The 15,454-nt window shown below is 47.5% G+C and overlaps 1 protein-coding gene across 1 annotated transcript in view; it reads left to right on the top strand.

Moving 5' to 3' along the window:
• Positions 1–14,327, top strand: part of CAPN14 (calpain 14) — a 42,366-nt gene extending 28,039 nt beyond the window's left edge. The window contains 11 exon segments of the mRNA XM_061210876.1: positions 546–713; positions 3,293–3,530; positions 5,045–5,081; positions 5,583–5,639; positions 6,982–7,039; positions 9,572–9,636; positions 11,310–11,378; positions 12,039–12,130; positions 12,767–12,870; positions 13,221–13,276; positions 14,184–14,327. Coding sequence (XP_061066859.1) covers positions 546–713; positions 3,293–3,530; positions 5,045–5,081; positions 5,583–5,639; positions 6,982–7,039; positions 9,572–9,636; positions 11,310–11,378; positions 12,039–12,130; positions 12,767–12,870; positions 13,221–13,276; positions 14,184–14,327 — 1,088 coding nt within the window.
• The last annotated feature ends 1,127 nt before the right edge of the window (positions 14,328–15,454 follow it).

Below are 15,454 nucleotides of genomic sequence, written 5' to 3'. Positions count from 1 at the left end.
ATAGGAGATAAACGTGTATACATTCTCCAAGTGGAGAGGTTTGGGGACTGTGTCCCTTTCTCCACAATGGGCCATCTCTTGGGTAGGAAAGATTTGAAGGGGGTAAGATCTCAGCGGGGCCCGGGTGGCCCTGGCTCTGGCTTCATCTCCCCCACAGGGTCCCCCCAAAGGCTGAAGCTGCACATAAGCTAAGGTCCCCGTTAAAATGCTGCTTCCCTGGGACCACAGGCACGTTCTCTTCAGTTAGTTAACAGTCACTGACCCAGGCAGTGAACATCTCCAGGACACAAAGTCTGTGCCAGGCAGCGTGCTGGGCAAAAGCTACAGTGGAGAGTAACTCTCAGGTCTGTGTGTCCATAGAAGAACCCAAGGTGGAAGAAGTGGGAGGGAGGGGGACAGAGCTGTGATGAAAGAGACCCCAGCTCTATCCGGGTGGACCTTGGGTGGGAATCCCGGGGCAGCACCCTGGGTCTGTGCTCCTCTCTGTGGTTTGGCAAGCAGGATGCTAGGGGACCCTGTCTCACCTTGGCTATGTTCTGCCCCAGACACATTTTAGAAGAACCCGCAGTTCCTGCTGTCGGTCTGGAGGCCCCAGGAGGGCAGGCGGTTCCAGATGCCCTGCAGCATGCTGGTGTCCCTGCTCCAGAAGCCCAGGCACAGGCACCGCAACAAGAAGCCTCACCTTGCCATTGGCTTCTACCTCTTCAGGGTAGGTGGGCCTCTCATGGAGTCTTATCCTTTCTTCCTGTTTCCTGTCCTCTTTACCATCCATCTCTGTCTACCTACATCCTTCTCTGTCTACCATGGGTGCAAATCCTTGAGAATATGTGATCTAGAACGAGCCACCTTCTTGCATTTGAACATCAGTTTCTACATCTGTAAAATGGGGACAATGATATTTATGCAAAAGGTGGAGTGAAGGAAGATCGTGTAGCAGTGCTTATCATTGTGCCCGGCACAGAGTTGGTACAATTAATTCTGGTTCCCTTTGCCCCTCTCCAAAAGCCGAGCTTACCTTGCCTCACCCTTTTCCAGGATTTCTGATGATGGATTAAAATGTCACTGACTAGAACAGCAAGTCTTATGGGAGGAGAAGTGGCCTCTGGGTAGAGTCTTCTTGTATACCAGCCTCCATTAGAATTCATGCTTGTGAAAGAGCTGGATTCACTGCCTAGTGAGGCCTCCCTTTTTTGTTTTTCAGATGAGCAAGGTGAGTTGCACACTTGCCAGGCTGGCCCTGATAGGGAGTGATGTCCCGGGTTCACTGAGACTGCAGCAGCCTCATGTAAGGAGCCACGGGAAGGTCTGGCAATAATGCCAACTGCCTCTGTGTGTGCAAGTAAAGAGCATCTGCTGTCCTTTTTTTATCCAAGGGCCCCCCAAAGTCCTTATACCTCCATAGACAGGTCTGAGCCTGATGCAGAACCAATAAATTTTAGAATCGATTAAATCCCTACATAAATACTTAGGGCTAATATTGAAGACTGTCACAGCATAGGAAGAATGATAAATCACAATCTTGCCTGAGTTATGGAGCCCATAATAAAATAGATCTATAACAGATGGGACATCAGGAGCCCATGCAGCCCACCTACTAGGGGACAAGGGACAAAGGCTGGGAAAACAAAACAGAAACACAGGCAGGGGACAAGAGCAGCTCTGTGTTTCAGCTGCAGTGGCAGCCTAGAGGGATCAGTTGAGAAGGCCTGAGCTATCCCAGCCTCTGAAGGGTGGCAGCTATTCTTTGTTTCCCAAAGAAAACAGGAGTGAAAAACTTAATTTTCTCAGATTGGACTGAATCGAGTAAAAGGGTTTTTGTAAAGAAACCATTTTGCATTGGGTGTCTTGGGTCGGTTTGGGTTTTTTGTTTTCCTCACGAGGGAATACTGAGTGCTCCCAAAGTTGCCTATTAATTTAAAAAGAAAAAGTTATTTAGTCGGGGAGTGGTGGTGGGATGAATTGGAAGATTGGGATTGACATATATACACTAATATGTATAAAATAGATAACTAATAAGAACCTGCTATATAAAAAAATAAAATAAAATTCAAAAAAAAAAAGTCTAGGAAATAGTATAAATGATGCCAGATCTCAAAATAGACATTGGTAAATCTAGACAAATCTAAAATGCCATGAATTTCTATTAAATTCTACTATTTCATTTTAAAAAAAGCTATTTATATCAAGCCTATTCCTAAATAGAATTGGGTCAACCTACAATAAAAAGTATAAACAGAACAAAACTATGAACCAGTTACAGAATTCAAAAGGCAAGAAAAAAGTTATAAATAGATGAGGGATTGGGAAGCAGTTAATTCTACCAGGAACACTAAACCTAGAACAGCTACTACAGCTGATTATAAAATTTAGTTCTGAGATTCCTGGCAGCCAGGGCAAAGACAGCAAAGGGCTGATTTTCTAGTTCTCATTGTCTCAATAAAGAAAGCATGCATCACCAAGAGATACATTTTGTTTCCCCAGTCCTAAGTGGAATCTGGGAAATGTCTTTATGTGGTGGGTAGTGTCTTTAACAGCAACTGTGTGCATCCCCCTTATGGATCTCCCCTCCCTCCATAGTCCTGCATGAGAGCCAAGGGAAGAGAAAGCAAGAGAGAAAAATAGGGCGAAAGGGGGATATAAAAGAGGGAGGGAGAGAGAAAGAGAGAATAAAAATAAGAAATAAAACAAAACACAAACCAGACCTCTGATTTGGGTCTTCTGAGCTTTGGCCAGTACTCTTTCCCCTTTATGAGGCTGCTTTCACTGAGATGACATGGAATATCCAGTTGATCTGTATGGAGGGAGATGGCTGGTGGTCCGTCTGTACCTATGAGCATAATCATGTCATAGTCAACCTTGAAATTGTAGCACATACATGGAGGCAGCATCAGGAAGTATCAAGAACGTGGACATTGGAGCTCAGCTGCCCTGAATTCCAATCCTGGCTGAGACTCTTACCCGCTAGGTGACTTTGTGCAGATGGCCTAACTTGTCTGAACTTCAGACCCTCAACTGTAAAGTGGAAAGTGCAGACACAGTGACATTCCTCACCTCATTTTGTGTATGATATTGTTTTTAACACAAAGTCAAATCAGTCGACATATTTATTCAACCTCATGTAGGGTTCCAGCAAAGGTGCCCACTATGGATGTGTTCTGGTGTTTTCTCTCCCCTCCTCATCCCTTTATCTCATCCTCCATTGGGGCAGGTGGGATTTGGCAAATCAGAGGCCACCTTAGTCCTGGCTCCTGGCCAAGGGGCCCAGGCCTGGCCACAAGCCCTGGGTGATCAGCTCAACTGCTGCCCTCTGTCCTCCACCCACAGAGCTATGATGACCAGAGGAGACTGCCTCCCAAGTTCTTCTGGAAAAATGCTCCCCTGAATTGGTCTGAGACGTTTCTCAGAGAGAAGGAAGTGAGTCGGCAGCTGTGGCTGGAGCCTGGGACATATGTCATTGTGCCCTACACATCTGAGTCCCGCCAGGAGTCTGAGTTCGTCCTCAGAGTCTTCTGCAGGAAGCACGTCTTTTAGTAAGGTCCAGGCCTCTCCCGGAGGTTGGGGTCCACTCAGGCCAGGGGAGGGGGGCAGGGCAAGGCGAAAATGGTGGAGGACGGGGGTCTCTGTGACCAACACAGGGGACGGGGTGAGCAGGAGAGGAGGCGCAGACATCCCTCACTTCTTCCTCCCCGCTCTCCTTCTAACAAATGAACACTCTGCTGGACGTAGAGAGAAAAAGCTAGAACAGGTCTGGCCCCTGCCCTCCAGGAGCTCAAAGTCTGGAAAGGACATGGACGTATGAACAGTTATTTATGTTACGCTGTGTCTGGGGCAAGCGTTTATCTGCCCAGGGTGTTTGGAGAGCACCAAGGAGAAGCATCTGAGCCAACCTTCCATGGTCCTGGGGGAAGCATGGGTGGCTTCAAGGACGTGGTGATTCTTAAGAGATGCACAGGGTTTGTTCAGTTGGGGGGGGGGGCTGTCATCAACCATCAGGCTCAGACGAATCAATATACACTCATCCCAGCCAAACTTATTACAGGCCTACCTTGGCGATATGGCAGGTTTAGTTCCAGACCACTGCAATAAAGCAAGTACTGCGTTAAAGAGAGTCACAGGACTTTTTTGGTTTTCCAGGGCATATAAAAATTATGTTTACACTGTATCGTAGTCTATTAAGTGTGCAATAGCATTATGTCTTAAAAAAACAATGCGCATACCTTAATTAAAAAATACTCGGGAATTCCCTGGCTGTCCAGTGGTTAGGACTCTGCGCTTCCACTGCAGGGGCCACAGGTTGGATCCCTGGTCCGGGAACTAAGATCCTGCATGCCGAGTTGTGCGGCCAAAAAAAAAAAAAAAACTTGACTGCTAGAAAATGCTAACCATTGTCAGAGCCTTCAGTGAGTTAGAATCTTTTTGCAATAGTAACATCACTGATCAAAGATCACAGTAACAAATATAATAATGAAAATGCTTGAAATATTGCGAGAATTACCAAAATGTGACAGAGAGACCGGCAGTGAGCCAATGCTGTTGGAAAAGTGGCGCCCATAGACTTGCTCGAGGCAGGGTTGCCAGAGACCTTCAATCTGTAAAAAAATGCACTATCGCGGAGCACAGTGAAATGAGGGAGGCCTGTATTTTGCCTATGATTGTTCTGACATGACAGCCCTTCAGTGCTTAGAACCCAGTTCTTTTTCCATCATATTTCGGGCATAGATAGTTTAACTTGGTCCCAGGCCTCACTGCCTTGTGAGACCACCGAGTCTGAACGTATGAGTGGGAGTAGTTAGACGAGGGTGGGGGAAGGAAAGGGCACACGGAGTGGAGGGCCCCGCTTGAGCAAAGGCCATGTGGTGAGAACACAGGGCGCGTGGGGAGGTACAGCCGTGTGCTGAGCCCTGTGCCAGACTGCACGTTTCAAGGGCAAGTGGGGCGTCAGCTAAGGAACTGGGAAGGTGAGTTCCCAGGGGTGGGAGAATTTTGGTCAAAACGTTCCCAAAATGATCCCCAAGAAGTAATTCGGTCTTTTCTCCCCCCTCAGTGAGATTAGCCGCAATTCAAGTGTTGTCTTCTCTAAGGTGAGTTGTCAGGTGAATTCCACATGATGGGGACCGTTTACAGAGAAGGGAAGGGGGGCTTCTCCCCTCACATTCAGGGATCGGGGGAAGAGGTCTGCAGATCCTGCAGGCCCTACTCTATGGCACACATAGTATGTTATCCATCGTGCCCTAGAAGTATGCAGGTTCTGCTGTTTTTGCACCAAAATAACTGCCCTTCTGGTCAGGTCCTTGGCATTGAAGGCCCAGAGCCCCAGATGCATGAGTCACACTTCCATGTTCTTCTGTTTCTCTCTACCTGGTGTTTCTTCTGCCCCTTTCACGGTTTGCTACTTCCCCAACGCCAGTGATGATTGGAGAAACAGGGATGTGAGTGAGTGCTATGGTAAAACATTTAAACCAGCACTCAAGGTCAGACTCACAGATTTCAGAGGCCTGGGAGCCGTGAGCACATTAGTGTGTGCACGAGAGTCCATTCGTCCAGGGGAATGACCAAGTCCTTCTGTGTGTCTGTTCCTATAGGAAACTGTAGACCAAAGTGAAGGGCAGGATGAATTCTTCACCAAACTCTTTGAAAAGGTAAGTTGAACCAAAGGAGGTAGCAAGGAGCAGGGGACACTGTGGAGCCTATGATTCCATGGAGGGTGGGTTTGCATCTGCCTGACCCTGTGTATAAATTGTGATTTAAGGCTTCCTAGTCCCCAAACTGCCACTTTCTATGAAAGCCCTCAAGGTTTTAGACAAATGAGTAGAGCTGTTGTTTCCAGCAGGCTCCTGTAAAATGCATATCCGTTCTTGGAAGCTACATTGATTTGTTGTAGGAAAAACAACTTTAATTTTTAACCCCTGTGACGATGGAATATGGCAGAGGTGAGACTCAGTGTTGGGAGGAGTGGGTAGAACGTGGCAATGGTGAGCCCTGGGGGGTCTGGGGGAGGGAAGCCCGGGGAGAAGACCCCGTGGGTGGGTTGGGGGGGGGTGGGACTGGTAAGAGGCATTGGGGAGGAGGAGGGCTACCCGCCTGGTCCCTTCCAGTTCTTTCCTTGGGCTGACCCAGGTTTGAGCACCAGCAAGAGGCCACCCGTCCCTAACCTGCAGGACGCTAAATACATTTAGGAACAGGGCAAGAAATCTGGGCCTGCCATCTGAGTGATGTCATCACAGCTGGAAGAACATGAACTCCCTGTGTTAGTAACACTCCTGATTTCATTCACAAGTTGCCTGCCCTCCCGTCTTCTCTCATCTTCACCACTGGCATTTTGCTTAATGTCGTCAGAGAGGATACATCAGAATCTTATGTGTGTTGTTTATAAAAGTTTTCCTCCATACCAGGGGTTTCCAAACATTTTCTGCGGCAGTCCTTTTTATCAAATGGGATCTCACAGAGAAACCTAACATATATAAAACAGATAAATATGAACAGATAACTTATAGCCATTTTATAAGTTCAAATTTATGGTACTTATATTGCATTAATATGTTCTAAAGTTAAATGTTCATGTAAAGGGTTGCTTTTCTGAACTCTAAAATGGAAATCTGGACTCTTGGCTAAGGATAGTTTATTAATAATAAAACTGAAACCCAATTGCTGAACTTTCAAAGCATCTCTATAGAACCCAGTTTGAGAATCACCGCTATTAGTCTACCTCTTAAGAGTCCTGCCCTGCTGGGGTGCTCTGAACTTGGCACCCAGTTAAACTGTTGTAGAAGTTCTTATGAAATTCCAGATTTAATTGTATGTCTAGTCATGTTCCTTATGTGCAGGAAAACGGCATCACTTATTCTGCCCAGAAATGGCATATGTGCCACCCTGTGCAGATGTGGGAGAGGCCTTTCCCAGCCCGCTTTAGCTGTGGGCCCTCTGCATCTAACGAGCCTTCAACAATGATGATTTTCCTCTACCCCTCTGCTTCTGCTCTAGCATCCAGAAATAAATGCAGTCCAACTGCAGAAGATTCTGAACCACATGCCCTGGTCAGGTGAGTATTTCAGAGTCATCCTGTAGGACTCAGGGGACACAACTTTTCTGAACTCTGGGTCTATTTCTCTTTCTCCTGGTGGGACATGTGAATGCCCACTGGTCGCCCCAGGAGCTGTGTCTTATACCAGGGTGGGTCATGTGCTCTGAAAAAGAGGTAGAGGAATTTATGCAGCTTAGAAAATTGTTCTTTTTTTTGCTTAGTTGAGTGTGTAAAGATAGATGGCAGTGAAATGAAGATTTCTGCTAGTTTGCTAGTTTGAGAAGAATAGCTGACTATTTCTTTCTTGGCATATAAAGTCCATGTGGAAGAATGGCATTCATTTTCTCAACCCGACAAATAAATATTAAGTATCGACTAGCTTACCAGGGAGCTCTCTGATGAGCTCATATTTAAATTGATTAACCCACAGAAATCTGATAGAAAGGAGCACATCACGTAGGAGAACTGCAGATGGGCAGTGTGGATGCCTTTGTATGAAGCTTGGGATAAATCATCAGGAAAGCTTAAAGCCCATATAAAAGTATTTTATGTGTATATTTTGAGTGAGAAAAACATGATTTTGAAAAGAGTAAACCAAACAGTTAAAGGGTATTTGCTACCTGAAATATGTGATTGCTTCTCCTTTACATGAAGCCAAGATTTCAAACCCAAACACACTCAGAAACTGTATAATTTCCAGATGGTTTCTCAAAGCCAAACTCGGGTATCATAAAAGAGCCAGAAAGGGAGACTCTAGAAATTATACAATATGAGATGCGGCCCCTCCCTACCCCTCCTCAAAAAAAAAAAAATTGTAAAAGAGATGGCACATTTAAATTTTTAAGGCATTAATCACAAGTATGCAAAATGATTTTTGAAAGAATGGATGGACACATTGCTTTCATTTATTCCTGTGAGAGGATTTCTGGTTGATAGATCAGAGAGCTACTATAGCTTTTGGCAAAATAGTTGGTAAAGTCTCCCATAATAAATGATGAAATGTGGGTTGGAAAGTTGCAGTATGATTCACAAGTTTTATCATCATCCCAAGAGTTATATAAATATGAACCCAGAGAGATAATTCTATGTTATGGGTCAGAGCCTATACGTTTTAGATATTTAGTTGAGAGTCTCTGTATTCTGCCCTTGGTCCCCTTACACTTCCTCAAATTTTATCAATGGCTTGGAAGAAGACATGGCATGCAGGCTTATCAGATCTGCAGATGGCACAGAACTGGGAGGGATAATTAATATAATAGCCAACAGAATTGAAATTCAGAATGCTCACCACAAGCTGTGCCCAAGCCAAAAAGATGAAATGTAGTCAGGGTGGTAATTAAAAACTGCCATTGTATAATATTTAAAAAATCAGTTGAACAAGTTCCTAACAGAAGAGACGTCATCTTTGTGGCAGTTAATTTGAAAGCTATCCGGTTAATTTAGTTGACCTTGAGCTTCACATGTGCTAATAGTTTCAAGTTGCTGCTAAATAAGCTAATCCAAATTCAGGCGGTTTTTAATGGAAGCATTTAGTGTGTGTTTTTGAAATTGTGTTCCAAGAAATGTTGGAAACCAAGAGGTTTTAGTAAGTGTTCCATGAAGTAAAATGGGTTAGATTCTATGGTCAATTGTGCTTAGGAAATTCTGCATTAAACAAAATTTCAACATTGGCTCCTGTACACCGATCACGTGCTAAGGTACATGGTGATGGAGACAAGGGTCATAGATACAGAATATTTCAAATGTATTTGAACTCAAAACCCTTTCTCTGCAAAACATCTCCCTTGGAACCTAATTTGGGAAATGCGGACTGAAAATTTTGGAAGTGATAGACCCACTGTACTCTGCTTAATCCACCTGCGGCTGCAGGAGTGCATTCCAGTCTTGGTACCACATTTTAGGGAGACGCTGGCAAAGCATAGTGCGTAGAAGAAGGAGGTGGGGATTTAGAAACCATATCATCTGGGGAACCGATGGAGAAAGGTTTAGATGTTTAGAATGGAGGGGGGGAGTCAAAGAGGGGACAAATACCTGTTTATGCTTCTCTGGAGGTAGAACTAGGACTAGTGAGTGAATTTTACAGGCGCTTCCTTTGGAATTAACATGAGAAATTTCTCCTGACTTGGAGCTATGGATCCATGTGAAAAAGTGAGCTCCCAGAACTGACAGGCCATCTGTCAGGACATCTGAGATTGTCTCCCAGTTTGGGTGGGAGCTTGAAAAAGGTGCCCTTTCAGACTGGGGAGCCTGTGACTCTATCGTCCTGTCTGCCCCCACCCCAGCCCTCCGATACACAGGGCCATGTTTGTCTGACCTACTGTGAAGCAAAACCAGAATGTTCTCTGCAGGGTTTTACTGTGTTACTCGGATGTAGGAATCCTCTCTAAGCCTTCTCTCTCTGTCTCCACTGTTCTCATTCTTCCTGCCCCAACGTAAATGGTGGTCATTGGACCCTATGGCCGGCCTAGACAGCACTGCCTCTTCCTGTTCAGAAAAGGGCCATGCAGTCCTGGGGCCACCCCCATTCAGACTCTTTCTGTTCCTTCACAGGTCTAAGGAGCGAACAGCCTCTCTTCAGCCTCGAGGCCTGCCAGGGGATCCTGGCCCTACTGGATGTATCTTTTTGGGTTTGTGGGAGGATGCATTCTGCTGTTTGAGAGCTTTGCCCTGGAGCCAGGCTGCCTGGGGTTGAATCCCAACCCTAGCTCTTACGAGGTCTGTGATCTCTGACTAGTCACTTAGCCTCACTGTGCCCCAGGTCCTCATGTGCAGCACAGAGATGGTATTAAAACCTATTCTGGGGCTTCCCTGGTGGCGCAGTGGTTAAGAATCCGCCTGCCAATGCAGGGGACACAGGTTCGATCCCTGGTCTGGGAAGATCCCACATGCCACGGAGCAGCTAAGCCTATGCGCCACAACTACTGAGCCCGCGTGCTGCAACTACTGAAGCCCGCGTGCCTAGAGCCCGTGCTCCGCAGCAAGAGAAGCCACCTCAATGAGAAGCCTGTGCACCGCAACGAAGAGTAGCTCCCGCTCACTGCAACTAGAGAAAGCCCGTGAGCAGCAACGAAGACCCAAAAAATCGCAGCCAAAATACAAAAAGACCCACAAAAAAACAAAACCTATTCTGTAAGATTGGTATGTGAATGCAAATGAGATAACCCATGTAAAGTGCTTAGGACAGAACTGTCATCGAAAAGTGATCAATATTGTTATTAATAACAGTAAGCTTACTTCCTGATAGCGAGGATGAGGCAGCTGCAGGGTGGCGGTTAGTAACAATTCTCCAGGTTACAAGAAGCTTTTACAAGAGCCTCAGGGTCCTGAGTTTTCCATTCGGTGATGGGGCAGCAGCTGCCCCCATTTACAGATCAGGAAACCAGAGCTTGGGGAGTTCCATGACATGCCGCAAAATCAGCTTTCCTCGTTCTTAACACTGTCATTTTTCTAGCAAACCGTCTGCCTTAAGTTATTCGGAGTTTAATTACCCACACCACAGAGAGGCACGCAGAACGGATACTGTGAGAGGGGTTGCAAATATAAAGAACGTTGGCAGAGACTTTGCAGAGGCTGAGGGCAGTGTGGGATGGTGGTCAGGTATGCAGGCACTGGGGCAGGTCCCAGCCTTGTCACCAGCTGTATGAACTTGGACAAGATCATGCTCTCTGAGCCCTCATTTCCTCATCCATAACAGGGAGGAGTTAGTACCTACCCCACCTACTAGGTGAAAATGAAGTTCCATAGGTCAAGTGTAGAGCTCAGTGCTTGGCCCGCCATCAGGGCTCAAAGAGAGGTGGTGTGTCATGGTGTTTCTGAGCCAGTCTCTCTGATGCGGGGGTACTTGGACGTGGTCTACAGGGCTAACCATTCAGCTTTTAACTGTTCCTAAAATGACTAAATATAAGAGGCATCCTTAGTCACTCTGTGCCTGACTCCTTCCATGAGTTGGTTTTGACAACAATGAAAAAAAGAGTTACTGTTTTTTATTTAAATCGCATCAGATTGGCCATGTCAGAATAGCCTGCTTCGCTAAATGGTAACTGTCATCATCACCATCATCAGACCATCCTCTCCTCCCAGTGCTGCTGTGTTCCAGCTCATTCTGTCCTGTCCTAGTAAGGGCCGGGGAGCCCTGGGCTGGACTGATCAGTCAAGGGAGGCCAGCTAGGGACAGCTAACATTGAATGGGGTGTCCCAAAGAGCACATTGCTGTGTGGAGGGCCCATCACTGCCTCCAGAGGTGTGGACAAAACTCCCCTGGCGGCTTTGACCTTAACCCTGCTATCAGCTTAATGCGTCCGGCACCGTGAGTATCCAGGAATTCAGGGACCCGTGGAAGCAGCTGATGCTCTATCAGGTAAGAACAAGTGTTCACCACGCCTCCCACGGGACAGTGCAGAAATGGCAATTCTGCAAAACTGTAAGGTACCTCTCTCCCTTTCAGCCCTTTCTACCCAACCACTCACCCAATCTTCCCTAATGTGCTTTTAGTATTTCCTCCTTTCTCTCCCAAACTCAGAGAGCCTGTTGCAATAGTCTTCTGAACTTTTAAGGCGACATCTGATCACATTGCTTCCTTACTAAAAATTTTTTGAGACTCCCCATGGCCTTCCGTCGGGTTCACACTCCTTAGCATGGCATTTAGAGTCCTTCATAAATTGGCTTCCTCCTACTTTTCCAATCATTACTCACAACTCTCCTCCCATCTCCTGAGTCATAAGGTTGGAAGCCCTTCAAAATTTGGATGGCGTGCTCAGATTAGGCACGTTTACCTATCCCCAGACTCTCCATCCCCCGTAACAGAAAGACCGCCCCCTCTCACAAGCCTTAAGGAGAACTGGGAGAGGAGGTGGCATCCTGGCAGGGACCCCCTGCCCTATTCTTGTCTAGGCAGCCGGGCCTACTGGTGGAGCTCACACTCAGCAGTCCTGCAGCCTTGACACTGGGGTGTGAGGGGCTCTCAGGTGGGGCTTGGAAACGCCTGGCTTCCTTAGCCTTTGGTGTGGGCTCTTTGCAGGAGGTTTTCTACAAGCAAGACACTAACTGCTCAGGATGCCTGAACTGGGCCCAGCTGCGGGCTGCCATGAGGGACACGGGTAGGCCCGGTGGGTGGGGAGCTGGTGCTGCAGGGCGCACACCAGGCAGGGGAAGGGGGGGGGGCGGGTGAGTGGTGCTGGGTAGGGCATGTGGCGTCCTGCAGTCTTCTAATGAACAGAGTTACTCCCCGAGTTCAGAGGCCCAGAGACCAGGATCCGTGAATAACTAAACCATTGATTATTATCACTATGATCACAGCTAACATTTATTGAGGGTTGGCACATGCATACTCACAGTTAATCTTTGCCAACACCCTGTTATAATCCCCACTTCACAGAGGAAGAAATTGAAGCTCAGAGAAGTTAACTTGCCTGGGGCTTAAATCCAGGACCCCCAGACTCCAAGGCAGATGCTCTTGACCACTAAGCAGACTGCCTCCTGCCTTCAAGGCCAGTAACCCACGTGATAAAAAGATCCTCATGCTGGTTGCCTAGGGGACAGGGATGGAGAATGGAGAGACAATAAAATTAATAGGCTAAATAATTGAACAATTCACAATGAACCGTGTAAAAGAAGATCTTAGGCTATTAGGATTCAGGTCCCGGAAGTGGAGGGACAATTTAAGGGGCCTCAGGTGGGAGGGGAGCTGGATATGAGGTTTCCGGCACCCACGGTGGGAGCCCTTGTTCAATGCAGGAATCGTGCTAGTGATGACGTCTGCCGGCTGATGCTTATCCGCTACGGTGGCCCTGACCTCCAGATGGACGTCGTGAGCTTTGTCCGCTTGATGCTGCGTGTGGAGAACATGGAGGGTGAGCTGGGGGGAAGGAGGGAGATCCCGGGCTTCCTCTGCTCTCCTCGTGGATTGCCCACCTGTCCTCAGTTCAAGCACGAGACAGGACTGTTGCCAGTGCGGGGAGCTCCAGGGGACGCTGGCTCTGTGCCTGTGAGACCCAGCTGCATCTACCCGAACTAACTTACGCCCTGTCTGCTCCAGGGCAAAGGTGTGAGGCGGCTCACCTAGAACAAGCGTGGCGCGTGTGATTGCACAGAGGCCAAAATTGGCTTCCTGGGTGAGGGCCCGTATGGGAGGAGCTAGTCCCTCTTGTTTCCAACACATACACACGCATTAGCTGTGTTCTTTTCTACTGCATTTTCACAGATGCCTTCCAAAACTCGACCCAAGATGGCAAAGGGATATACCTCCAGAAGCCAGAGGTAAGACCTTCTCCACGGGGTCGATTCATGTCATCTTAGGGAGCAGTGGCCGCTGCCGGTTCAGGGGCTCGTAAAGGAGAAGGGTTCTGAGTGCCCTTCATTCTGCTGAGTTCACGATGGAGCACTGTATTCATTGCACTTATTCATTGGTGCCTCACATATGACTGGGCAGCCACTGTGTGCCAGGCATATGTGAAGGTACAAGTGTTTGTTGAATGAATGAGGTGATATGCTGAGGAGAAAACACTTCTGTGTCTGACACTGATTGTCTTCCCTGATCATTCAAGCTGCACGGATTTACTGAGCACCTGCTATGGGCCAGATGTGGAGACACTGGAGTCTGGAGTTGAATCATCTGCCCTTTCTGTCTAAAACACATCCTCTGTTTGGGCTGCTTAGAAAGAGACTAATAAAAGCTAGGGTTTCTTCCTTGACCTCAGGTGTTCAGTTTATGGAATAAGCTTCTAAGATATAGGGACCCTCAATGTTTATCTACCCTCAATCACTCCCATATTTGAGTGTGAAGGTGGGATGCAGGTGGAGGGGCAATGGTTAGAACTTCTGAGCCCATACCCAAGCACAGATCCCCAAGGACACCTGATCCCAAGCAATCCTTCCACAGCGACATACTCAGCACTGAGAGAGCAGGACAGCCATCACAGAGGCAACTGACACAGGGCAGCGCACAGCTTGAGCAGGTTCCTAGAAAGCAACGTGCGATCATGGCAAGAGAGCTGGCCTGAGACCCAGGGTGAAGCCACAGCACCCCTCGTAACCACCTGTGGGACTGTCAGCAAACCACGCTACATCGCTGGGCCTCAGCTTCCCTATGTGCAAAATGAGCTGGCTGGGTGAGGTAGTCTCTAACGTTCTCTCCAGCTCTGACCATCTCTGGCTCTTTGAGGAGATCCTCAAGGCCATCCGAGGAGGCCTACAGGGAGTGGCAGCCAACTTGCTGGAATTTCACTCTGGGGTTTTCACTGACCCCACTGGTAACTTCACCATTCTCGTCTTCATCATCACCAGCATCAGCATCACCATTTTTATGTAACTGGCCTGGGGAGTGGTTTCCCCAGAGGTTCCCCCCTATGTGAGTTAGAGGGACCATTCATCACACCCACATAAAGCTGTCAGACAAATGGGCCCATAAATGTAAACATGTAGACTATGCTCTACTGGATCTCTGCTACCCAATCGTTCCACACACCTGCACACTGCTGTCACAAGCATGCCAAATTGAATTCATGGGAGAAAATTGCATTGAGAATTGAATATAGAATCAGCCTGCATCTTGGCTATCATCATTCACAGGCACCAAGGGAAGTCAAGGTTGATTATATTTCAGGTTGATTTATACTTACTATGGGATGGTGTGCTGCCTCTGGCTAAGCTATCCATTAATGTCCTGTCTCTGGCTTCCCAGGAGTGATGGGGGAGGAGGCCCCAAGTCCTGCGTCAGGCTCTAGGACCTGGTGACTGAGAAATGAAGCATTCTTAACTGAATGTCAGAGATGGGTCTGAATAGATCATAATTTTCTTCCCCATTATTCCAGTGGCTGACGATGACTCTGTACTCCTGAGAAGGCTGGACGCTCATCGGCCCGCGCTGAGGACTCTGCATATGGCCCAAGGGTGGCCTTTGGCTGAGACCAACCTGTGCTCAACCCACCTACAGTTCTTCAGGACTGTGTCTCCAGCCATCGCCTTCTCATCTGGGAAGATTTCTTTTCTGCAGATCTCCCCTTTGGATGGGCAGCATACAAAGAGGGAAGCAGCGAGGTAGTAAAGATTGCCTTGGACTTGTCAAGACCACCTCTCTTTCCCTGTGACCACGACCTTGTCACAAGCAGAAACGTCGTCTAAGCGATCTGATTCCAGGGTCGGTGTGCTTTCCTTTACACAATACTGCCTCCACAGGTGTCCAACTTAAATGACCTTAGACATGCTGCGTTCTCACATTTGGGGTAATAGTCTAGGTTTCAAGATCTGAAGAGGGAATGATATGTTTGTAGGCATCTGTACCGGCATCTATAAACTGGTAGAAGGATAGGCTAACTTTTAACAGTCTGGGGGTGGGGCAGGGGTACACTGAGCTTTTAAGAACACAGAAAATAACCGAACTGTCAGGGTCCAGGTGGGATGGGCTGGATCTGGCATCTGAGGTCACTGCGTGATCTT

This window comes from Eubalaena glacialis, chromosome 14 (assembly GCF_028564815.1).
Source record: "Eubalaena glacialis isolate mEubGla1 chromosome 14, mEubGla1.1.hap2.+ XY, whole genome shotgun sequence".
In the NCBI taxonomy this organism is placed as follows: domain Eukaryota; kingdom Metazoa; phylum Chordata; class Mammalia; order Artiodactyla; family Balaenidae; genus Eubalaena; species Eubalaena glacialis.
Note: the sequence above shows the minus strand (reverse complement) of the source record. Positions and strands in the feature narration are given on the sequence as shown.